The sequence below is a fragment of the Setaria italica genome, chromosome I, assembly GCF_000263155.2.
Source record: "Setaria italica strain Yugu1 chromosome I, Setaria_italica_v2.0, whole genome shotgun sequence".
Taxonomy (NCBI): Eukaryota; Viridiplantae; Streptophyta; class Magnoliopsida; order Poales; family Poaceae; genus Setaria; species Setaria italica.
The window spans coordinates 41568934-41594819 of NC_028450.1; the positions used below are offsets into that span (position 1 = coordinate 41568934).

The window sequence follows — 25886 nt, forward strand, 5'->3', positions numbered from 1 at the left end:
GTAAGCTTCACCGTGTTTCTGTTTCTGTGCATACGTGCTTACTACTAGGTTTCAAAGGTCAACAATTATGTACGTAAAACATACTCCTCCGGCTGCAGGAAGCAAAAGTAAACGGTGCTTGCGGCTGAGGAGTTCAGACCTGTCCTTGATCAAGGCGACAATCACTCTGCAGGGCATGGAAAACTAGGATTAGCATCAGCAGCAGCCTACGAATGCATACAAGCCATTTTAGGGTCTCTAGAGAGCAAGAACTTGGTGCAAACTCAAAGCTGTTTGCAATAACGCACTTGCTTCAACTTTTGATACTGAAGCTTCTGGTACTCCCCCAAGTATATCCACTAAAAAAAGGCTTCCGAGTCCTGACGGTATTTAGTGTCTTGATAGCTTGCATGGGGGCATGTATCAACGCTTTTTGTGCATCAATCAGCCAGGAAAACATTAGTTTCCATGTCTCACGCATGAAGACACGAATGAATGTTTGCACAAAATTTGGAGCCGAGGCTGTGTTTTCAGGACCAGATGAGCAAGAGATTCTAGCGCAGAAGTTCAGAGTACAGTTTGACTGCATCATCTGCTGACTAACGGCTAAGGAGTAGTGAAGTTTCTTTCCAACAAGTTGGAGCCTGCCACTCAATTATGTCCAGAGCAAGAATGAAGTACAGCGATGTCAAAAGAAGAAGATGGTTTTATCTATCAGTACTGACAACAAGTTCTTATTTAGACAGACTCTTGCTGCTAATCATCAAAAGCATGCATGCAGGCTGGCTCTCCCACTACAGTAGTACTAATATGATTTCTACTACGGAGTACTCACTAAGATCAGAACACTGATGATGATATAATATTTTTTTTAAAAAACAAGAGTTCACTAGTAGTACAAGTTAATTTCCCCCGAATTCTAGTAGCTCTCGCACTTTTGCATTAGCGGAGTGGAGATGGCATGGCTCCAAGCAACAAAATGATACGCATGGTCGTCTACAGGGAGTAGTTGGGGCTCCTCATGATGGCCTGCGCCAGGTACTGGAGGTCCCCGGCGTCGGCCTTGGCGCAATGCTGCGCGGCGGCGGCGGCGACGTCGTCCCTGAAGCCGGCGGCCATGAGCTCCGGCACGAAGCAGTCGTCGAGGGACCCCGCCCCTGGGCCGGGCCTCCTTGCCGCGTCCTGGCGCAGCAGGGCGGTGAGGTCCGCCGGCCACTGGTGGTGGCTGACCGGCGAGGTGCCCTGCTGGACGCCACATGCGAGCTGCGCCTTGGCCTGCATGAGCTGCGCCTGCAGGATGGCGACCTGCTGCTGGAGCGCGAAGATCTGGGCGACGCAGCCGTAGACGGGGTCGCGGAGCCTCGCCTGCGCCTCGTAGGTGATGGTGACGACGGCCTCGCAGCGGTCGGCGGCGGGGAGGTGGGAGAGCAGCTTGGAGGCGTTGCTGGCGCCGAACACCTTGTGGATGGCCGCGAACCGCGCCGCGCCCTGGTCGCTGCTGAAGTAGGGCGCGAACACGCACTCGGGCACGCAGCGCCGCCGCAGGAACTTGCACGCACCGCACGGCGACCCGGCGCCCGTCGCGCCGGCAGCGGCGGCCGCGGCGGCGGCAGCAGCTCCTCCACTAGCAGTAGCTCCGGCCATGGCGATCGGTTGATCGATTTGGATACTAGCTAGCGCGACGCAAGGAATTAGTTTGTAGCTATATGGCTGACTCGTAGCCGATCTGCTTGCTACTCCTAGTAGTCGCAACGCAACCTGGTAGTGGTGGTGGACTACCGGCGCAAGTCGGGAGGAGATGGATTTATAGGCTGGTGAAGTGAGGAAGAAGAAGAAGTAGAAGAAGAAGAGGGTCTGGCCGGTAGACAAGTAGGGCAGGGTGTCTGGTTCGAAGGGGGCAAACGTGTTAATGCTGTGCTGAAGAAAAAGGAGCCAGATTGCTTGGCCTGGTTTGGCTTAAGCCACAGCCACCTGCAGCTAGTTGGCCTAAAATTTTACGCTAGCCACTGTCTTTTCCTCCCTACTAGTACTGTAGCTGCTACTCGTAGTACATCCATGTATACTGCGCACGCCCCTGCGATGTCATTTCTACCAATTTCTTTTCTACTAGTATATATAAAATCTTGTCAGCGAATGGTCTACAAATAATACAATCTTGGAGGAGTAGAATAATTTTTTTTTGGTCTTGTTCAGAAATTCATTGGTTACTGGCAATGGCATGGTCTACAAATGCAGTGTTGCTTTGCGATACCAAACCTGCTGCAACTAATTGGCAGCAAATCTGAAACAACCCAACCCTTGTGAAACTGCAGGCAGAGGAGGAGGACAGTGGTGAATGTGGTGATGGTGAGATCAGCGGTCAGTCAGTGAAGGAATGGAGCTGCTGATGTGACTGACGATGGATATAAAACTAGACGGGAAGGTGATTGTGCACGCACGTACGACGTGCCTGCTCCGACGGCATAAAGAAAGCATTTCGCGCCGAACGGCCGCCGACTGCTGTGCTGACTCGTCAGATCGCCCACCTGCCCGCCGCTCCATTGTTCCTCTTCCTTCCTCATAATACTATTATCATAATCTGATAATCCCATGCTTCATTGCTTGCCTGTTGCTTAATCCTCGCCTTTATTTGACTACTACTACTGCTACTCCATCACCTTCTCATCTCATTTGGCCTCTTCTTCTTCTTCGTGTGTTTCAGCTCAGTCTGCTTGCCTTTGCCGCCTCCCTTCAAAGTCCAAGCAACTTCTCCGGGTCCCCCTCGTCTCGTTTTCTGCTTGCTCGCTCGGCTCCGCAGTTATTGCTTCTCTTCTTCTGTGACACTGATCAAGAAAAACCAACGTACAGTACAGTACAGTACAAATGGCAACTGTGAGACTGAAAATCTGTTGGTGCTGGCTTTCTTCACCGACAGCGCCCTGCAACCTCAACCGTAACTGCAGCATTGCTGCTCGCAAAGGGAACCAGACTGTTCACAACATGAGCAGCGGACAGAAAAATGTACCGGACCAACCAAACTCTGCTCCTTATTTTAACCCAAAGCTTGCCATTACCACACGTTTACAAGCATGGTACGCACATTGTCAACAGTCAACCAAGCTTGCAGTTACGAGGACACGACGCAAAGAATCGAGCAGCCATGCTACCGCACGAGCACCCACACGTGCACACGGCTGCTTTGCTTGGTGCTTGCCATCATCAACAACGCAGCTCGTGGGGATGCATCCAGATCAACAGCTTTCACATTCAGTCACAAACCCAGAACTAGACGAGAATGAGATCATCAGAATGGACATGTCAACTCTTATGCGAAAAACCAAGTACACGGCCGCAAGCTTGTCACTGAACGTCATCCCCGTATTCATCACAACACTCTACACCGAAATCCACGGTCGCCGTCCTTGTTGAATTCAATCCATCATCAATCAGATAATGCTACAGTTTTCTGCTTCTGCAGGCCAAAGAGAGTGAGCAGGATCAGACAGCAGCACCAGCCTGCCGACTTAGCCGAGCCACTGCGTCGCGCGCCGCTCGCCGCCACCGCCGACCGAGTGCCGGATGCTGATCTTCTCGTGGGAGTACTTCTCCTGGAGGTACTCGAAGGCGTTCACGTCCAGCTTCCCGCTCACCGACTTGCCCTGCTTCCGTCGGATCTGCTGCTCTTTGATCGAGTTCCACAGCTTCACGATCGCGTCCCTCTGCTGCCGTGTGAACCGGTTCACGTTGTCGTAAGCGTGCTTCGCAAAGATGTCAATGGCAGTTTGCGTCCTGGCAAGCAAGATGTGATATAAAACAATATCAAAGCAAGGTCTAAGCGTATGGATGGTGAGCTTGTTTTTCCGAGAACTCACCATGGAATTCTGTAACGCCGAGCAGCTATTTCCAGACATTTCAGAAGGGCCTCCCGCTCTGACTTCAGAAATCTCTTTGATTCCTCCTCCTCTGCTTTTCTGTTAAGAGCCGCAACTTCCTTCTCTCGAACTCTCTCAGACTTCTTCGGCTTGTGTGCAAGGAGATCATCTAAACCAAAAGGATCAGACGATTCTTCTCCTGACTCTGAGGCTGCAGCATGTGCGCTATCATCGGGCAGAGAGTTGGAAGGTGCAGTCGGAACATAATCATCTGCTTTATTCTCTGCCGTTGTGGCAGTTTTGCTTGCAGCTGCAAGAGCTGCAGCTTCGTCATTGTCATCATCCACAGTTGCCATTGGCAGGGCCAAGATGGCATCTTTGATCTTTCCAACAGCCTTTGAGAACTACGAAATAAAAGCAGGTAAGTATCCCCTGGGTGATGGAAGATGTGGCAAGTCTGGATGCATATCTACAGCAGCATCCACATATGACTACAGTACTTAGATTGACAAGACAAGCAACATGTGCGTTCAGAAAGATAGACTCACCACAAAACTGTCATCAGTGAAAAGATCATTAGCCACCACTGCATGTAGCACCCATATGTCGAATTGATTTTTCTGCTGGTGGTTGAATAACTGCACATTGATTGAAGTTTGTAAGTACATCACTGACTTCACATAACTGGACAACTATTTGTTTTAAGGACAGTGCAAACTTCACCTCTGTCACACCCTGAGCAGCACTGAATAGTGTGTGGTAATCTGCTCGTACAGAAGGCTCATTACATGCTCCTGGGGAAGACATTGCAGCTTTTAGTATAGCAAAGAAGTGGTTGATTGTCCCAGGCTTGACACTACCAGCTTCAATAAGCTGTAGAGCTAGTTTTGATGCCTTGCTGAATTTGGAAGGATTCCCTATGTGCGAAGTTATCTTCTGCATAGCCTCAAGTATTTGCGTTTCTGAAGCATCAACGGTTGTTCTGAACCGAAGACGTTTCTCAGGAACTGCAAGAAAATATGAAAAGGAGTTTGCTTATCTGTTCTTATGACAAGAAATTGGTGAGAAGACACCATACAGACATTTCATATACCAACGCAGGAACGAAAAACAAGTACAGGGATCATAATATTTGAGCAGATGAGATGTCACTACTTTTTTTTCTTGGAATAAACCTGCCACTGGCACATTGCAATGCAAATATGTCCAGTACCAAGTGGAACTGCGAAGCCCACTTCATGGGGAATGCAACATTAATAGGCACCTTCTTGCAAGTAACAGAACAAAATCTCAGTGAGCAGAGTTTGGTATTGGCAATGACAGAATTCACAACTTCTGCTTAATATAAACAGGGTGCAAATTCCTATCATTGTCCCGAACATTCTGGATGAGTTACATGCATCTGTAACTCTAGCTTACACCTAAATTTTTTTTTTGTTCTAAAAAGCGAGAAGAAGCTGTTATTATCCTGGCGTAAAAGCAAAACTAAGAGGGGGCTATCATGATTTGAGTCTTACATGAGCCCTAGGGAGTAACCAATATCAAGCCACCCATCCAAATATCACCCCCTTTGCCCTCATTCAGCTCATCCTGGGAGATCGGTATTGGGAGTACTCCAATCTCGACCTGAAATCCTATGCTCTATGTGATCATTAGTCAAGCTCGCAATTCAATCTATGCAGCAAGCAACAATTCAGGCCTCACACCGCTCGGTTTCTGCTCAATCCTAAATTCCTAATGTGCTACTCCACCTGAGGTCAGTGAGCAGAGCTTGGTATTAGTAATGACAAATTCCTATCGTTGTCCTGAGCATTCTGGCTAAATGCATATTCCTACCATGGTCCTGAACTTTCTGGCTGAGGTAACAGTATCTGTAACTTTATCATACACCTACAATAATTTTATTCTAAAGAAGGAGAAGAAACAAAACTAATAGGAGGTTATTATCAACTTGATTCTTACATAAGCCCTAGGGTAGTAGCAGGAGTACAAATCAACTCGATTCCAATCACATATGTTGCTGATCTTACTTGTGTGCCACATAATAATCCAGGTAATTTGCTCAACAAAGCTATTTCGGCTTCTTTTGGTAACCAACCTGAAGCCACCCATCCAAATTATCACCAACTGAAACACCCTTTCTTTTCCCCACATTGAGCTCGTCCGGGGAGATGGGGATTGGGAGTACTCCAATCCCGACTTAAAATCCCATCCTCTGTGTGGTGAAGCACGCGAATCGACCTATGCAGCAACAAGTGCAGGCCTCCTACCTACGGCGCGGTTGCTGCTCAATGCTAATTTGCTACTCCACTTAGTCAAAGGTGTCCAAAAAAAACGAAAATGGGTTGATTCCAGTTTCCAATTCAAAGCGATGAGAGCAGAGCAGCAATTGAAGCCGAGAGCATCCTCCCTGGAAAGTACAGGATGTTATGGAGGGAAGAGATCTCACCATGGCCTTCGGGCGCGGCAGCCGCAGGGGCGGGTGGGGGAGAGGTGGTAGTAGCGTCGGAGGAGGAGGGTTTACTCCGCTTGAGGGAGCTCTTTAGCGCGGACTTCGGCGGCGGCGCCACCACCGGAGGAGGAGGCGGCGGGATGGAGGGCGCGCGAGCTTCGCCGCCGGCCGGGGCAGCCGGCGGCGGCAGGCCTTCGAAGAGGTCGTCGGAGGACATGGACGGACTGGTGGTTTGGAAGAGCCGGAGAAGGAAAGAAAGGTAAAAGAGCAGCCTGCCTAGTGCACTGTTTCGGCCCGGCCCACGTCAATCGATTCTCCTCCCGCTCTGTCCTGCGGCTGCGAGCGCAACGGCGACGATAGAAGAAGGCGGCAACAGTGAGCGATGAGTCGATCAGCGGCGGAATTATACCGACGGCGATGTTCAACCGAGTCCACCATCAATCTCCTCGTCTTATCCTCCTCTGCTCTGTCGTGTCGTCTGCTCTTCAGCATTAGCTGCTTGGTTTTGTATTGTCTCCATTTTTTTTTTGTTCTTGCATAGCATAGATTTAAGAGAATCTTCCTTCCAGATAGATACCACAAGCATGAAAACGAATTCAGAAGGACTCTTGCATGCAGCAACTGAAGTTGAGTGCAGTAGGGCACTGTACTCATGGACGAATTTGATACGGCATTGCCTAACGAATTCATGGTTATTTGTTCCTCTGTCTCTTGTTGCTTCTGTAGGATGTCTTATGCTCTATCGTATCACGGCTGCCAATAGGAGATGCCACTGGAAACATGTCTGGCGTCATCACACTAACCTAACATTCAGTCGCTGCACATTGAAGAGAGGCTGTAACAATGCATCCCCCTTCGGCGAACATGAGTTTGTTGCTACGGTCGATGGGGTCCTACAACTACACAGTGGTACAGGGGTCGACCTCATGGAATTCAGGTGTCCTTTACACAGCAAGCATGCAGATCACATAGGTAGATGGATACGATTTGCAGTTGTGTCCAAGGCAAAGGATCTTATTCTTCACCTATATATCCAACGCTACTTTGTCTAGAAATATGCCGCATGAATTGCCAGCACGCAGACCGCAACCATGCAGCTTCCCTTGTCACATGTTTGGTGCCAGTGAGGGTTCATACTTGTGGTGTCTGCAACTTTCTTCTGTCTCCCTGAAGCTGCCTGCGGACTTCAATTGCTTTCCAAACCTTAAAAAGCTTATCATGGTAGATGTGGACATCACAAACGAACATGTCGAGTATTTGCTGTCAAAATGCAACCTTCTGGAGTTTATTGAGATTGCCTGTTGTAGAATGCTCACAAGTCTACTGGCACGTCGCCCTCTAAACCGATTGAAGCATTTGAAGGTCCAGGGCTGCATCTTAGTCCAACAGATAGAGATCAACTGTTGTCTGACAACACTCAAGTACTCAGGTCCAATGGTTCCTTTACAATTTGCTACAACTTCGAGTCTGAGGAATGTGTGTATTAACTTGACCTCTGACACTAATGCTCTTGACTACATCACAACGGGATTCCCTAGTACTTTGCAAAATCTTTTGACATTTAACCTATGGTGCAACGAGCACGAGGTATGCGACATGACTATATATATATTTTTTTTTATATGCATTTTTCTCAAGTAACTCAAGATCAAAATTTATCGTCTTCCATTTGTGTTTTTTTTTTCACCCAGAGGGCAATTTCGCCTGTTAGGCCTCACAAATTCGTTCATCTTCGGCATTTGAGGTTGGAGTTGAATATTTTTGGGGTTAATGAAGACAGGAAGACTGATGTCCTTGACTATGCCTATCTGCTGGATTGCGCTCCTTCCTTGGAAATACTGGAGTTACATGTAAATTCAAACTCTGAGAGTATTCATTCTTCATTGAGTTTGATATTTGAGATACTGTAGCTCGAATACATGTAAAACTAATAATTGTAAATAATGCTAAGGAAAGGAAGCATGAACCTGACAATAGCCTAGTAGTTTCCTTGCATTGGCTGTTAAGCAGGTCTGCAGGTGGTACTTAGTGCTTTGATGGTAGTATATTTGCTATACATATAATATGCGGTACAACAATAGTAACATGAATTTTGTTTTGTTTTAGATGTGGATGCAATGTCATCACAAAATCTACCGCCCGGAACATGGTGGATTCTTTGGTCACAAAGATCAAGTAGAACTCGAGGCGATGAAGATAGATTCTAGGGTGAAGATCGCACCTGGTGGTCCTTATGCATCTCCGGCGATTTGTAAGACACGCCATTACTTGGATGGTTACGTGGTTGCCGCTGTATTCGTTCAAGGAGCAGACCGCGACAATGTTGTTCAAGTTTCAGGAGCAATAAAGTATCGCTTCGCAGTCACAGACGGCCGCGCAAGATTCTTGTTAACTTGGGAGCCGGAGTTTTGAAGATGCTCGCACAAATTTTTTTTTCTAAGCAACAGCATGTGTATGAATATTACTTCAATTTATATAGTGCTTGCACTTGCTTGCATTCTGCAGGTGCAAATGATTGTTTCATGATGATTTACAAACTTCTGTTAATATTTTGAAATGCATTAGTTCGTTCACATGCAACGCATGTAGATGGAATTAGGCTCCAAGAATTCTGTGTCCAGGCATATGTCGGAAGAGGTTATGCTTCTCAAGGGCAGATGCGCTCTGCTGTCGCTTGGATCTAACATCACCCGACACTGCTGCTTTGTTGCTCTTATGTTCTACCTTGCACTACCTCCGTCCATAAATAGAGTTGCTGGCAGTGATATGCTTTTTGCAAAATTAAATCAGTGGCACTCTTCATGCATAGGTCTCGAATGGGAACAAACTGCCCAATTTTCTTTATTGAGAGTGTATAATTGGGAACAAACTGCCCAGTTTTGTAAGTTTTTACAGATTACATGGTTTTGTTCCCTTCTCTCTTCAGCTGCTCCATATTTCTGCCTCCATATCACAATTGGCAAAAAAAAAAAAATCAGGGTAGAGTAACATCGAAGCCCATGAAGTGCAGTCACGTTAATCAAGCTTTCAGTCGCTTCACAATGAATGATCATCCATGAACAGGAACCTAGGCACCTGACTGATAGCATCGACAACGGAAAGGGGCTCCTACTGCACATGAGGAGTCTGAAGGAAGAGAAACTGCATGGAAAGCGTACACTGGTTTAAATTCATGCAAAAGATCTTATGTGACGAATAGTTCTTGGCGGCAGTCTAGGCATGTACCTCAAAGGACTTCCCTGATCTCTCGTACTCGAGCATACTGAGAGCTACTTCACAGCTCTGCGAGACTATGGGCTCAGGATCCTTCGCAAACTCCTCCAAAAGCGCAATGCTTTCTTGATCTACAACACAGCAAACCACAATCTCAGGTAACTACAGAATGTCTATGCATGGACTGGAATTGGTAAATGGTCTGCACTACTATTTTTTTTTGTTTTTTTAGGAATCACTTGCAGCATTAGTTACCTGCAATTGAGCCAAGGGCTTCAGCAGCTTCATGCCTGACCATTGGATGCTCACAGACATCCTTCAGGACCATGGAAAGTGCATCTGAAGCGGCTTTATTTTGCAGCTGACCTAACACATAAGCTACCTGCAAAATAATACCGAGAAAGGCACTATGTTGGATAAAACCAAATGCATTGAAATGCCAAGATAAAAATTACTTAATTCTTGCGACAGATATGATATTATGACCTTGGTGAATCAGGCAATGTGCACACTAGATCTGAACTGGTTTCACAACACCAATCCTACCCTAATATTGCTTTTCTTTTCGAGAAAAGGAAAACACCAGACTTCACCCCAACTCTAAATAAATATAACAGAAAATTTTCTTGACAATCATAGTGACCATAATTTGAGAAATGTAACTGGATGTAGTCATTTTGTCCTCCCTAACACAACAGACAGGTGAACTGACAACCCAATTGACATTATACATAAAAAAAACTAAGTTGCAAGGCTGCTCAGGTTTGTCCTCAACTCCATCTCAATCGGTTATGCTAAAATTCACATTTTCGAGTGTAATTGACCGATAGTGAGCTAGACTGCCAGAACCAAAAAAACACAAGCCATGGACTAACATACAAATTCCCTTTAGAACTCAGAAATAGTTGAGTAAAAAAAAATGAAACATTTAAAGGATACTTTCCGTGTTGCCTGATTCATGATTGTAGAAAAGAGATGCAAACAAGGATTAGCTAAATTTCAAGGAAACCTCATGCCGTAGAAGAGCACTTTTGACGCCCAGAGCTGCAACAATAGCAGAAACAGCAGCATCTCCACCATCATTCCTAAGTGCAAAAAGAGCTGCATAACGTTCGTACATGCTTTCTTGCTCATTGAGAAGAAGATCCCTGAAAAATTCCCACAATGTTGACAATGAGAAAGGCTGTGCACATAAAATACAATCAACACATGTAAGAACCCCTTGACAGTTGAAAAGGATACCTTAATTGGTCTACCGAAAGTCCATGTTTTGCAGGCAGTGCTGGATCAACTGAGAGAAAGGGTGAATTGGTTGTATTCTCAGCCCCATTAACTTTCTTCTGCTCTTCTATCCGTCTTAGTGCCAGTTCGCAAGTTTCTTGTACCTCCACAGCAGGATCAGCTGTTAAACTTTCCTCCAACAGGGGAATGCTCTTTTCAAGGCCAATAGCTCCAAGAGCTTCGGCAGCCTAATCAATAAGCATATGCAATTACTCAACATGGACATCCAGGCAAGCATAAGCAGAATGTAACATCGAATTCAGTGACTACCTCATGGCGTACAATTGGATGTAGAGAAAGATCTTTGAGAACTGCAACTAATGCAGGAATAGCATCAGCATCCTGCATTTGCCCAAGTGCAAATGCAGCCTCATGGGCCAGCAAGTTAGAAGGATCCCTTGCAGCTGGACATTGTAAAAAATATGTCAGGTTTTCTTAAGCCCTATCCTTTGATCTCTCAAGCACTAAGTTGCAAAAATCTGAAGCTACACACAGCTAGTAGTGCAGCAGTGGGTGATTGCAAATCAGGCCTTAATGTGCCTTTCACTTCTTGGAAGAGCAAAGAAGTGCCACTCGTCTAGTGTTTTATTTTATCAGTAATTGACTAAGAAAACATTGGCAGACATATCTGGCAGCCATTGTCTGTAATGATCTCTATTCACAGCAGACTCAAGTAAACAACATAATCTCAGTACCATACACATCAACAAGGAAGAAAAAGATGTAGGTATCAGAAGTTTCAGGGAATCAAAATGTACTACATAGCAATAAATATTAAATAGCCTCACACAATGAAACAAAACCATAATTTGGGATAAGCAGTTAGGCACTCTACTTAACAAATTACTGGACGTCATACTTTCAGCAAGTCCTACAAAGGGCTAGGTGGTAAGTGCCAATCATTTTACAGCATTTATGGATATATCCCCCAAATTATATGTGCCAGCGGAAAATTTACTCGCTGAAACTCGGCCTAAACCTAAAACTAGTGTTATGAAATATTAGTAAGGAGCATTAGACAACTAATGCTAGCACACAGTCAGCTAGTGCCGCCTGTCGAGATTTGGAGGCTGGAGCTAAACCGGAGAAGTGCCTAGGATCAATAGTGCTGCAATAACGGCAGCGAATTAGTGAACTACAGCACACCATCCACTGTATCTACTCAATTGGTTCGGGACTAAAACTCTGCTGCATCAGTGTTGAAACTAATCTGCAAGCTGCGAAAGCCTTCAAGCTTTGAGGAGTAGCAGAGATGAGGCAGTGGAGTGAGGTGAGACCTTGGAGGAGGGCGCTGCGCGGGGCGTCCCCGCGGAGGTTGCGGAGGGAGAAGAGCGCCCGGAAGCGCTCGGCGATGGGCTGCTCCGCGTCGAGCAGCCGCTCGCAGAGGAACCGCTCCATCTCCGGGGATGGCTCGAACGCGGAGGAAGCTGCCATCTCACGCCGGCGGTTGCGTACGGTTCACGCGGCGAGGCGGTCACTGGCGGCGGCGGCGGCGCGGTGCTGCAAGAAAATCCCGCGTCGGAGGAGAGAGAGAAGAGGATGTATTTGCGTCGAGTCGACGCTGGCCGTCCGATCAAACGCCCCCACGTCACCCGCCCTCTCGAGAAGCTGCCACCTATCCCTTCTGGCTCCTGTCACTGGCAGTGGGTCCCCGTTCCTTTGCCCCAGGGTCCTGGCCCACATGGCAGTTGCAGGCTACTTGTAATCTCACGCCGGCGAAGCGGTGTTCCCCCCTAATTCTTCCTCCCCTTTCGCGGCTTCGCTTCCGCTTCTCGCAGCGCGGCGAATCCCAAATCCGCGCCGATCCGACGCGAATCGACCGAGAGGTAAAGCTCGCTGGATTCCCCCGCAGATCCGCGAAGTCGCTCGTCGATTTTCCCCTGTTTTTTCGTGCATTTCGTGCACTCTTGGGCGATTTGTTTCTGATGGGTTTGGGGGTTGATTCGTGCAGGCAGGGGATACGATTCGAATCGAGACGAGCGCCATGAACCCGAGAGGGTAAGGTTCTGCGCCTATTTATTGTTTTCAGCTCTGGATTTTGTGAGATGCTACTCGGATTTAGGGTTGATGGGCGCGAGCGATTTGTTGGTAGGGTCCAATGTAGCTGGCTCACCGCAGGATCACTTGCGTTCCGATAAAGTGCTGTAGGGGATAACAGCACGCGATTAGGGCGATCGGTGCACTGCTTTTGTTAGGATTAAGATGAGTGATTAGTGGTGTTGTGTACTAGTTACCTTTCTTTTAGATAATTCAGTTATTGTTGTTGTTTTGTTAGTTTGGTTGAGGAATTCCCACCAAAGACTAATCGATTCCTGTATAGGACAGTTCCATTTCCCTAGCTCAGTCACATTGTTGCAGCGCACTATGTCTATCATCATTGTCATCTGAAAATTTATCTGTACAGTTGGTTGAGGGTCATGAATATAGGTTTATAAGACATTAATGGATGTTGGTTTTCACATGGTCATTCACTGGTCTTACTTTGCTTATCTATCCCAACTGAACAATGAATTTGTAACTTGGACTCTGCAAGCTACTGATCTCTTTGTTTATGCCTCCTGATATTTCTCTGCTATGACAGCTTAAACTTTTCTAAATGCACAAGTGTTTGTGAACTGTGGTAGTGTGTGTGTAGATAATATTCTCAGTCTTGTGAGGAAGTACAAAGAAGTTAAATTGATATATTGTTTTAGAAAAAGATTATAAGATTATTTGATTCTCACTATCTTATGGTCAAAACTCTTTCTGTTGGGACTTCTCTCTGCTCCTCTCTTTATCATCCCAAGATTCCTCAGTATCTTAGCTGTGCGTAACACGGCATCTTTACAAATAATCCAAGAATGGAAGGGAGTGAAAAGGATCTGTTAGAGCAATCTTGCTAAACTGTAGTGTTGAAATTGTGGTGTTAGGTTTGTGGAAACTACCTTATTCATGAGACTTATTGTTCAATGACTTGCACAGATTATATTCATGCTCACTTGAGCATCAGTTTCCAGACCATTTAGGAGTGCTCAGTGGCTAACTGACTGCATGAGTGCTCAGTGGCCAACTGAATGCATTGGTAGCCAATATGAACTGCTTACATCATTGGCTGGTTCTTGTTCCGCTACTTTTTTTCTCATTTTGTCACTAGTTTATTGTAGTTTCATATTGTACTAAAGCATTTCAACAGACAATGTTTTGACTTATTTCATGGTATGGACCTAGAGAAATGCTGTTTGCTGGTCCGTATTAGAGTATGCAAGTTCCTCGTGTCCAATTTATGGGTCAGATATGTTTTATAACATGGTGATGTTAGTTATTTTTTAGCTGAGCTGACCTTTGTCAAACTTAGAGATAGAGATCAGAAGCATGGACCCTTTAGGGAAGCATATACGTTTCTCTCAGTTTATGACTTAATAGTTTGAATTATTTCAGCATATTATGTTCAGCTATTTTATCAAATGCACAAGCATAAGGATGTTTTTTTTCTTATTCATAGCTTTGATACATGTAAGTAGGTAATCATGTACTCATAATCTTTGAAGTTGTGAACTTGAAAACTTGGGGATATTAGCCCCTTCTTACTTCAACATATTTTTGAATCCTTTCATGCTAGTCATAATGTGGAATCCATTTTTATCTGTACATCCTATGTTAAATGTTCCTTTGTGACAAGATGAAAACTCCATTTGGGAACTTTAATTTGCATGTGCTGATGTGCATATTCTGAACCCCTTTCACTTTGCAAATTATTCCTTTGTGTGCACCTATCAATTCTGTGTTGACTCTTACTACTATATCACTATTATCTGCACTTTTCGCAGCTATCGTAGCACCAGAACTTCTCTCTTTGATGGCATTGAGGAGGGTGGAGTCCGAGCAACATCCTATTCTTCCCATGAGATAGATGAACAAGAAAATGATCGAGCTATTGATGGACTGCAGGATCGTGTCAGCATTCTTAAGCGGGTATTGTGCCACTTAATCCTCTTAATGTTCTAATTCCATTTATTTTGTGTGAAGGAACCGTTGTCTTTGCAATTCACATATGTTTCATGCTCTAGATCAAGCTGTGTTGCATAGATAAGATATAAAATAAGATAATATATTATTGAGTATTGTTTTAAATTAGTCCCTCTCTGGACTGCAACTTTGGTAGATAGTAGTAGTGTAGATATGGGACTCATGTCAAGTTGTCAACCATGTGCCTTCCTGGACCATCTTGATTTGAAATGTTGGAAAGTAGTTCAGCACAACTTTTGTGCATGAGTTTTCTGCTTAAATTTACCAAGAAGGAATCTTGCTAATATGATTGTCCTTGCAATGACATATTGGTGGCTGCATTAGTGCTATGTGATATTTGATTGGCCCTCTGATATTCATAATTGTGATGTACGTCTTGTCTCTCTGAATTTTACTTAGCTAATGTCAGAGTAGACATGCCCAACATTAGAAGCTACATATTTCTAATATTCAGCCCACCCCAAATTAACAAATAGGATGAGTAGCAGTGTCTTCCACAGTTTATGGTGCTTTGCTCAAATTTATGAACATTCTAGCACCCCTTCCATTGACTGTATATGCTGAGCTTGTTTTGGTTGCTCTAGTTTCGGGAATCTTTTCTGCATTGGTCAATCTGGATAGATCTGTAGACAATTATATTCGTTGGGTACTGAAGTTTTTTTTTACCTGCCTTTAGTTGTCAGGTGATATCCATGAAGAGGTGGAGACTCATAACAGAATGCTAGACCGAATGGTATTTGCATTTACCTTTCCTTTGTTTTTTAAGATCCCAATCCACTATGCTACTCCCTTACCATGATGCTTGATTCAGGGGAATGATATGGATACATCAAGGGGTTTTCTCTCTGGAACTGTGGACAAATTTAAGATGGTAAGCAACAAGAGAAACAAATGATATGTTGTTCGTCTGCCCCTCATAGTCTTCAGAGTCGATTCATGTCTAAATGAACATGAACATGATACAGGTCTTTGAGACCAAATCAAGTCGGAGGATGGGAACCCTGGTTGCATCATTCGTTGCGCTTTTTCTGCTGGTTTACTACTTGACCAGGTAGAAGCATCCTCGCGGAAAGCTACGTCTGCTGGTGTGTTCAAGAACATGCTGAATATTGATGTGCCGGTCTACTTACGATGCCGTACATACCTTTGAGAACTGACTGCCCTGAATGCAAAGTATGTCGATCCGGGTGTCACGAATTCTGCACTGTATAACGTTCACAGCGTGTTGGATGGACTTTTTTTGCTCTGTTGCTGTAACTACAGAAAATGGATTCAGCTTTGTTGTCTGTTCCTCTGTCATGCTATGTGTAAGATATAAGCAGTACACCTACTTGGGATCTTTACCAAGATGTATCCAGTTGGTTGCCTTGTAGCTGGACTTGTTTAATTGTAGAAGCTTGTTTGAGCACCTGTGAGGTCGACACGTGTTGCCCTGCATCTGGCAAAACAAATCCAGATCGAAGGAATAACAATGCTGTTGCATCGTGAGCAAAACTGGTATAATAATGCTTGGGAGTATTATAAAGTTGAAGACTTAAGGTCAGCGTGTGAATGTGATTAAGCGCAGGAATCACAACTAACGCAATGATCAAGGACGCAATTATTGGGGCAGGGCAGAGAAGCAAGATGCTCGCTATTCGTGCGGGGATTGGGAAGGGAACAAGCACCAAACACCTGTAACTAGCTTAGATAATTGCACCAGCCGGTCCTAATCACATGTATGCCTCGTATTTCTATACTAATCTTTTTAATTGCTCTAGCTAGCTGTGACAGGTTGATTTTGATTCCTAAATGTTGGCCGTTCTTGTCCTAACGGGCAACATTATGGTTGGTTTAGCACTCCACATTTTACCACCATGGCATCATCAGTGTGTGGTTCTCATGTGCTGGACTAGTGCTAGAGAGCACAAAAGCTGTGTGTTAGTTGCTGCAGCGAGTTCAGTTAGTATTAGGTGTAGTATTCTTCTGTTTAATTTAGATTTCTCTCTCACTTATGTTGGGCTATGTTAGATATGTCATGCTGCACACCATCCCATCAGTGTTTGACAAAGCTTAGGTTATCCATCTCTGGGAGATGTGCCACTGACCTGAGTATATTAGTGGGCAATGCTTTATTAAAAACGGCTTAGTTTAATTGGTTGCAGTTAGCTTTTGTTTGGTTCTCCTTTAGTTGTCTTCTTTAGCTTAGCTAGAGTGGAGGAGGCATGAGCATGCATGACGGGATCTTTATTTATTTGGGTGCCTTTGTTGTACTTTGCAAATGCCACTCCATATTTGTCATGGAGCACACAAGATTATTGGGTTTTTCTATCTCGCGTACAAAATTCAGGTTCATGCATATGCTTCTGAAGATTCTCACACGGCAAACTAGATGCAAATTCGTGTGATGATGAAGTTATAAATCACTCTGAGTGTTATTTGTAAATGGTTGCCTAGTTAAGGTTACCAAATGTAGGTCTGCCAAGCTAAGCCTATTATTTATTTAATCTGACGAAAGATGCTACGTACGGGAATCTTGTGTCACAAAGTTTCTTAATCTTAACACATAAACAACGTCCGTATGCTTCAGGTAACAAGACATGCATCATCCTTTTGTTTTTATACAGAGATCTAACATAAAAAGCATACACATAGTGTATGCGTACTTTGCCTTGATTTCTTAAACAGTGCCTACTCGTAGCTCCAAAATCTTATTGTTGATCTTAGATCGTCTGTCTGAGAACTCTTAAGCAAGCAGTCTCGGATCTTATTACTAAGAGCATCTCCAACATACCGCCCATTTTTGACTCTCTATTTGACTCTCTATTTAAGTTGGCAAAAAGATTCCTCTCCATATTGAGTTGTTCATTCCAACAGACAATCTATTTCCCACTCTCCAAATCCCAACGGCCAGATTCCTCTCTAAAAATATACACTCTCCATTTCGCACTCCAACAGCCTCTCCATTTCGCACTACAACAGACTCTCCATTTTACACTCTCCATTCTGATAGTTACTGTGTGTGGGACCCACACTTTGGCAAGGCAAATTGGCTTGCCAAGTTTAGCAAGTGTGAGAGGAAGTTTGGCAAGTCGAATAGGATGGAGAGCCAAATAGCAACTCTGTTGGACCAAAATTTTCTTAGTGAGTTGCCAAATTTTAGCTTGCACTAGTAGAGAAGAGACCTTCCATCCAGCATAATATGTCTCAGTCGTTTTTGGACCCGGGACTAAAGGAGCTTTAATCTTGGGTCAAACAGACACCACCAACAGTTACTTCCGACGGGAGTTTTAGTCCCGGTTGGTAATATCAAACGGGACTAAAGAGGCCCTTTTAGTCCCGGTTGTATCGGATAGAAACGGCTAGGGAATCTGGCAACGGGGACTAAAGGTCCATCATTTAGTCCCGGATGGAACTACCAACCAGGACTAGATGGTGCTCTTTAGTCTCGGTTGGTGTTACCAACCGGAACTAAACACCCCGCCTATAAAGTCCGCTTCTTCCTCCCCGAGCCACTTAAACAGAGAGTTTGGGCTCCTTCTCCATAGCAACTTGGCAAGCTTAGGGAGGTGTTGCCCGATTTTTTTTCATCAATTTCGTGGTGATTTCACTTATCCAAAGTCTTTAGTCCTTGCAATAAACATGAGCTAAATAAATTGTAGGTCAAAGAAATAGAATTTGTTCATTGCTACAAATTTTTGGATAATTTGCATGTTAAATTAGAGTGACATAAAAATTACATAGGTCAACCTTCGTATCATTCACTAGTTCGACAAAAATAAAAATGCAAGAATTCTGGAATAGGACAATAGAGATACATTAAAGACTACAGATGCTCCATAGTGGACTTCACGGAGTCAAGAATTCTAAAATAATGGTGGAACAGAAGGACTTCGAGTCCACAAACTCTGGCTGAATATCATCAAAGAATCTTGAAATAGTTTTCCAAACGCCTTTTGGAGCCACATTTTCATAATAGAAGTATGGTGGCCTAATAGCCTATTTAGGCAGAGATTTGTTCACTGACCTTGACCCATCAATTTTTGGTTAATATTGGATTGCCAAAATGGACCATGCTCAGTGAATAGATCTTTTTCTTGGACAGGCTATTGAGCTACCATATTTCTATTATAAAAATATGGTACTTGCTCCAAAAGATGTTTGGACAATTATCTCAAGATTCCTTTGTGCTATTCTGCTAGAGTATGTGGACTCGAAGATCTTCTATTGTACCATTATTTTAGAATTCTCGACTCAATGAAGTCCACTATGGAGCGTCTTAAATATTTAATGTATCTTTGTTGTCTTGTTCCAGAATTCGAGCATTTTTATTTTTGTCGAACTAGTGACTGGTGTAATTTTCATGTCACTCTAATTTAACAATAATTCTATTTCTTTGACCAATACTTTATTTATCTCATGTTTATTGCAAGGATTAAATATTATAAACACATTTACTCTATTTTTCCACTACCTAATATCGATCAAGTTCTTTATCTAATACGAAGATCTATGTCCAATTTTCACGTAATATGATGTAGATGGACCAGCAATGGATGTACAATGCAGACAGATGGACCAAGAAGTTCATTGATGGCTTGCATTATTTTCTCGAAGTGGCCAAAGCCAACAAGTCTGAGAAGGGTTTCATTTGTTGTCTATGCTTCCAATGCAATAACAACAAGGACTACTTTTCTTGGGGGACTCTTCACAGCCACTTGTTTAGATACGGTTTCATGCCTAACTATTTGGTTTAGACCAAGCATGGTGAAATAGGGGTTATAATGGAAGACGACAAAGAATAGGAGGATGATAGCAACATTTCGGATTGGGTTGCAGGCCAAGTTTTTGCAGATACTACAATGGGTGAGGCTGATGAAGAAGAGTTTCTAGAAGACGACCCTATTGATGATCTTGGTCAGATGCTACGGGATGCACAGAAAGACTGCGAAACTGAGAAGGAATCAGAAAAGTTGCAGTGTATGATAAATGATCATAAAAAATTATTGTACCAAGATTGCAAGCAAAGGCATAAAAAACTAGGTACCACACTGGAAATGATGCAACAGAAAGCAAAAAATGGTGTGTTCGATAAGGTATTTCAGGGGATATTGAAAATTGTAAAGAACATGCTTCCTGAGAATAATGAATTGCCATCCACAATATATGAAGCTAAACAGGTTGTTGTTTGCTCTCTGGAATTGGAAGTTCAGAAGATACACGCATGCCCTAATGATTGTATCCTCTATCGTGGTGATGAATTTAAGAAATTGGATGCTTGTCCTGTGTGCGGAGCACTGCAGTATAAAATCAAGCGAGATGATCCTGGTGATGTTGAGAGGCAGCCTCCCAAGAAGAGAGTTCCCATGAAGGTGATGTGGTATTTCCCTATAATACCACGTTTGAAGCGTTTGTTCAGAAATAAGATGAATGCTAAGTTGATGCGATGGCACAAAGAAAAATGTAAGCAAGATGACATGCTTAGACAACCCACTGATGGAGCCCAGTGGAGATCAATTGATAGAGCATTCCTGAACTTTGAAAGTGATACAAGGAACATAAGGTTTGGTTTAATTACTGATGGATTCAATCTATTCGGTGAGTTGAGGAGTGGTCATAGTATTTGGCCTGTGACCCTATGTATGTTCAACCTTCCTCCTTAGCTGTGAATGAAGCAGAAGTTCACTATGATGTCGGTGCTTATCCAAGGTCCAAAACAACCCGGCAACGACATTGACGTGTACCTAAGATCATTGGTTGATGAACTTTTACTGCTTTGGAAGAAAGAAGGTGTACGTGTTGGGATGAGCATAAACAAGAGAGCTTTGACCTACGAGCATTGTTGTTTATAACAATCAATGATTGGCGTACGCTGAGTAACTTTTCAGGATAGACAAACAAGGAATATCTGGCCTGCACCCATCATTTAGATGACACAACAGCATCTATTTGAAACACTATAGGAAGGTCGTGTATATGAGGTATCATCGATTTCTTCCTGCTAACTACCCATTAAGAAAGAAAGTGATGCATTTCAAAGGAGCGCCAGACCATCGTAAAAAACCTGCACATCGTAATGGAAAGCGTGTATTTGAGATGATAAAGGATGTAAGGGTAGTCTTTGGAAAGGGTCTTGGTAGTGAACCTGTTTCGAACGACGATAACGAACATGCACCCATGTGGAAGAAGAAGTCTATATTTTGGGAGCTACCTTATTGGAAAATCCTAGAGGTCCGCAACGCCATAGACGTGATGCACATGACAAAGAATCTTTGCATGAACGTGCTAGGCTTCCTGGGTTGTTATGGGAACTCAAAAGATACATTGGAAGCACGACAGAACCTGAAACGTATAAAGCAATGAGATGACCTACATCCGGAAAAGAGAGATAAAGGACATCATACTCACGTCCTGCTAGTTACACTCTCAGCAAAGAAGAGAAGGATAGCATGTTTGACTATATGAATAGTATCAAGGTTCCGTTTGGGTACTCCTCGAATATAAAGGGAATAATAAATATGAAAGAAAAGAAGTTCACAAATCTAAAGGTCCATGACTACCACATGTTGATGACCCAGTTGATTCCGGTTGCACTGAGGGGTATTCTATCAGAGAAAGTACGATTGGTGCTCGTATAGCTATGCGTGTTTCTCAATGCGATTTCGCAGAAGGCAATCGATCCAACCAAGCTACTACTATAGAATGATGTGGTACAATATCTTGTCAGCTTTGAGTTGGTATTTTCACCGTCCTTCTTCAATATTGTGATGCACCTCCTGGTTCACCTAGTCAAAGAGATTAATATTCTTGGTCCAGTATTTCTGTACAATATGTGGCCTTTCGAGAGGTTCATGTCAGTCTAAAAAACTATGTTCTTAATCGTGCTCATCCAGAAGGAAGCATCACCAAGGGATATGGAACAGAGAAGGTCATTGAGTTTTGTGTTGATTTTATTGACTCAATTAATTTGATTGGGGTTCCATTATCACGCCACGTGGGGAAGCTACGAGGAAAAGGCACCCTTGGAAGGAAATCAAGTTTGAGCAATGATAGTGATTTGTTCCGTAAAGCATATTTCACGGTTCTGCAACAATCATCCATTGTGGCTCTGTATATTGAGGAACACAAGCCGATCTATTTTCTCAATACCCGACGAAATCCGATGTCTGGATTATACGTCATCACATGGATACTTTTCCCTCTTGGTTGCGTCAACACCTTATGGGTAACTCCGTGATTCATGAACAAATCGCTTGGTTAGCTACGGGACCTTCTAGCTCAATCGTGAAATTCCAAGGTTATGAGATAAATGGTTATACATTTTACACGAGAGCCCAAGATCAAAAAAGCACCAACCAAAATAGTGGTGTTCGTATAGAGGCATAGGCAGCAATAGGAGCAAGGACTCGTATTATGGTTTCATAGAGGAGATCTGGTAACTCAAATACGGACTGCTGAACATCCCTCTATTTTGTTGCCAATGGGTGAAGCTAACTGGAGGTGGCGTATTGAAAGATCAGTATGAAATGACAATAGTGGACCTGACCAAGACTGGATATAACGATGAACCATTCATCCTTGCCAATGATGCGCATCAGGTTTTCTATGTGAAAGACATGTCTAGCAAATCCAAGAAAAATTCAGAAGATAAAGAAAAACCATGGGTGCCAAAGCGCCATATAGTTCTTCCACGTAAAAGAAAATTTGTGGGAGTCGAGGACAAAACAAACCAGTCAGATGATTATGATTAGTTTGATGCCATCGAAGTTGACCCAAGCATCATTATACCAAAGAAGAAGCTTCGTACTTACGCCGCGATCATGACCAATGAACTTTCGTCAAGAAAAAGTTTTTTAATGTTACATTGTATTGCTCTATTGTCAACCTTTATGTAATGCTCTGTGGTCATATATCATAACCTTTCTATTATATTTTAATGATGTGAAAAACTCATTTATGTAATGCACTAGATATGATCATCATTTATGTGAAGTTTTGGCTCACCACATTATTATTCGATCAAATTATTATGAGGTTGTGCGGGAAATGCAAAGGGGAGGAAATAAGGGCTTTCATCGAGAACAAGTTCAAAATTATTATGTGGTTTAAAACAATTTGATACATTTTTTCATGATCAAATTATTTATTACAAGAGTTTTTTTATCAATAAAGTGTAAAGATAATTATTTGATAATTTAATATATTTTTCCATGTTCAAATTATTGAATATTACAATTTTTCTTGGATAATAGAAGTACAAAATCAATTTAGAACATATAAAAAAACCAAATCAATTTAATCAAACCGTTGGGAATCGTTGGGAATTGAAAAGGGAGAATACCCTTTAGTCCCGGTTGGTAATACCACCTCGGACTAAAGGGGTCCATTTTCATCTCCCGTGCATGGGAACCCTTTTAGTCCCGGGTGGTAAAACGACCCGGGACTAAGACCACCCACTTTAGTCCCGGTTGGTAATACCACCTGGGACTAGATTAGTTCCAGGGTCTCGGGTGGTATTACAAACTAGGACTAAAGGGGGTATAAATATCCGTACCTTCTTCCTCCTCCCGGACCTAGAAAATTTCGTAGCCACCTCGTCTCTCCTCCATTTCCCGACCGTCGTCCCGTCTCGTCTGCGCCGTCCTCCTCGATGTCGTCGTCTCTTCTTGCCTCCGCGCGCCACGGCACCCCCAACACCCTCCCCCGGCCTCCCCTTGCGTGCCGCCACACACCGGCCGGCGCTATCGCCGCCCCCTCTCCAATCCCAGCCCTCCTCCTCGTCACCTCAATCCGTTGCCGCCGTCATCTCCTCCACCGTCGTTGTCGCTCTCTGGCCACCGCACCACTACCGTCTTCTCCGCGCCTTGGCTCTCCGATGCCATCCCCCGGAGCGCCCCCGACCGCCGCAGCATTTCGCGCGCGTGGCCCGGCTGCCCCTTCGCCTCCGCACCCCGGCTCCCCGACGAAGCCCTCCCAGCCCGGCGCCCTCCTCCTCCCCCGGCCCGCCGACTTCTCCACCGCCGCAAGGCGCCGTGCGCAAGCCTGGCAGTACCCGGACGACGCCAGGTCGTGCGTCGCCACTGGCCATTGTCGTCGTCGTCGATCAATCTCACGGTGCCGTCCTACCATCCCCCGGCCCTGCGCACCGACTTGCTTCCCCACCATCTATTGCCGCATGCTGCTCAGCCCCAACGTCAGCGCCCCCTGCCCGGCCGCGAGGTACGGGCACCCCCCCTTCCAACCACAGCTTGCTGCTGATGCAAGCCGCGTTTTTTAGTGACTTTAATGTGTAAATTGTATAAATTAGATTAAATCATTAGAAAATTAGTATAAACTAGTTTAAATACTTAGAAAAATTGTACAAATTAGTTTAAATACTTAGAATTAGAACAAAATAGTTTAAATACTTATAGAAAAATTGTACAAATTAGTTTAAATACTTAGAAAAATTGTATAAATTAGAGTATACTTAGAAAATTAGTATAATTTATGAGAATAGAACTTCCTAGAAAATTAGTTTAAATGTGTATATTTCAATCATGTGTATATTTGGTAGATTTTATATTTCAATGTATAGTATATTTCAATTCATGTGTATATAATTTAATGTATGGTTTCATGTGTATATTTCAATTCTAGAAAATTTATTGTATATTTCAATTCATGTGTTTAATTTAATGTATGGTTTCATGTGTATATTTCACAAGTTTCTTTTATTTCATGGTTATTCTAGGATTTCATGTTTATACATTAATTGTACTAATTGATATAATTTTTAATTTAACGTATCTATGATTACATGTGTGTATAACCAATGTTATTATTAGTTGAGATGGGAGACGAAGAGGATGAAAGGTATATAATGGAGCAGATTATTGCTGGCAGTAGCGGCTCAAACGTTCCAAGAACCTACACCGAGGAGAGGTTAGCCAGGCGGACATGTTCCTCAACATGTCCAGTGATGGCAATGATGAGCCCGAGCACGGCGTTGATGACAATGCGGAACAAGACATTATCATGATGGAAGGTTCCGGCAAGGTGTATGTCATTTTCATTATTTTACCCCATCTATAACTTCATATTCATTATTGCAATATACTAATTAATGAATCTTGAACTTTTAGCCCTCTGGATCGATGAAGCGAAAGAAGCCGCGAGGTCGTACAAAGATAATGGAGGGAAGGCTTCACATCACCGAAGTGATAGAAGAGGGCCAACCAATTGCTCCCGAAAAAATCGATAGAAAGTTCATGAGTCAATGCAGGGATATTGTAAGGGACAACGTGCCCATCAGCATTTGAGAATGAAGGGTAAAAAAGATGATCCGTACGTGCTCCTGCAGACACAGAAAGATATGTTGTGGGCAGATATCAAGAAACACTTCACACTTCCTGACGGCATCAATGAAAAAGTTGTGAAAGACTGGATGCTCAAGAAGATGGCAACTCAACTTTAGACCTTCAAGAAGAATATGGATGCCAACTATATCAAGAAGGGTCAAATTCCAGATTTTAATGACTAGCCAAAGTTAAGAGATCACTGGAACTCATTTCTGGAATACAAGATGAGTGAAGATAGTGCGAACAAGGTTCGTGTCAACTCAGGCAATGCCCAGAAGAACGGGTATCATCATCATCTAGGGTAAGGTGGTTACAGGAGTGCAATTCCCAAATGGAGAAAGATGGAACAAGACCTAATCGATCGAGCTATCATACCAGCGACTATTGACGGGCCCGATCGATCGAAGAATTGGTATTATGCTTACGGAGGCACCCTTAGCCCTATGGTTGGGACACTTATTTTCAACAAAATAATACATGAGAAGGCCCTCAGCCTTATCAAAAATATTGAAGATTTTAAAGTGGGAAAGTTCAAGCTTGATAGAAAGAACGATGAGCTAACTTTGACGTTCAAGAATTCCGAACACCCAGGACGTTGCCGAGGCTTCGGAGTGGTTCTGTGGAAGTTTGATTTCCGTAGGGACATCGACACGTATAGAAGTCAGCAGAGAAGAAAGGAACAACAAGAGAAGAGGTGGCGGCGCATGTTAGAAGCTAAAGTGCATGAACAAGATGTAAGAATGTAGGAAGAAATTAATCGACGAGTGGCCCTGGTAGTTACTGAGA

At 43.7% G+C, this 25886-nt stretch overlaps 5 protein-coding genes across 5 annotated transcripts; 2 read left to right on the forward strand and 3 right to left on the reverse strand.

Annotated features, from left to right (window-relative positions):
* Positions 1 to 694: 694 nt before the first annotated feature.
* Positions 695 to 1732, reverse strand: LOC101756949 (LOB domain-containing protein 16). Its single transcript, XM_004954361.2, has one exon. The coding sequence runs from the start codon at positions 1621 to 1623 to the stop codon at positions 976 to 978; it is 648 nt and encodes a 215-aa protein (XP_004954418.1). The 5' UTR covers positions 1624 to 1732; the 3' UTR covers positions 695 to 975.
* Positions 1733 to 3190: 1458 nt separating this feature from the next.
* Positions 3191 to 6538, reverse strand: LOC101757348. Its single transcript, XM_004954362.4, has 5 exons — positions 6280 to 6538; positions 4554 to 4837; positions 4379 to 4468; positions 3831 to 4234; positions 3191 to 3747 (listed from the first exon to the last, which is right to left on the reverse strand). The coding sequence occupies exons 1-5, from the start codon at positions 6497 to 6499 to the stop codon at positions 3483 to 3485; spliced, it is 1263 nt and encodes a 420-aa protein (XP_004954419.2). The 5' UTR covers positions 6500 to 6538; the 3' UTR covers positions 3191 to 3482.
* An 854-nt stretch (positions 6539 to 7392) lies between these two features.
* On the forward strand, positions 7393 to 8192 carry LOC101771545. Its single transcript, XM_004955231.1, has 2 exons — positions 7393 to 7869; positions 7974 to 8192. Exons 1-2 carry the CDS (start codon positions 7393 to 7395, stop codon positions 8190 to 8192), a joined length of 696 nt encoding a protein of 231 aa, XP_004955288.1.
* Positions 8193 to 9088: 896 nt separating this feature from the next.
* On the reverse strand, positions 9089 to 12326 carry LOC101757748 (deoxyhypusine hydroxylase-B). Its single transcript, XM_004954363.4, has 7 exons — positions 12054 to 12326; positions 11047 to 11180; positions 10738 to 10964; positions 10505 to 10643; positions 9751 to 9877; positions 9508 to 9626; positions 9089 to 9423 (listed from the first exon to the last, which is right to left on the reverse strand). The coding sequence occupies exons 1-7, from the start codon at positions 12208 to 12210 to the stop codon at positions 9391 to 9393; spliced, it is 936 nt and encodes a 311-aa protein (XP_004954420.1). The 5' UTR covers positions 12211 to 12326; the 3' UTR covers positions 9089 to 9390.
* A 147-nt stretch (positions 12327 to 12473) lies between these two features.
* On the forward strand, positions 12474 to 16253 carry LOC101758162 (bet1-like SNARE 1-1). The gene is made up of 6 exons (XM_004954364.4): positions 12474 to 12602; positions 12728 to 12774; positions 14583 to 14727; positions 15458 to 15514; positions 15593 to 15652; positions 15747 to 16253. Exons 2-6 carry the CDS (start codon positions 12761 to 12763, stop codon positions 15834 to 15836), a joined length of 366 nt encoding a protein of 121 aa, XP_004954421.1. The 5' UTR covers positions 12474 to 12602; positions 12728 to 12760; the 3' UTR covers positions 15837 to 16253.
* Positions 16254 to 25886: the final 9633 nt, after the last annotated feature.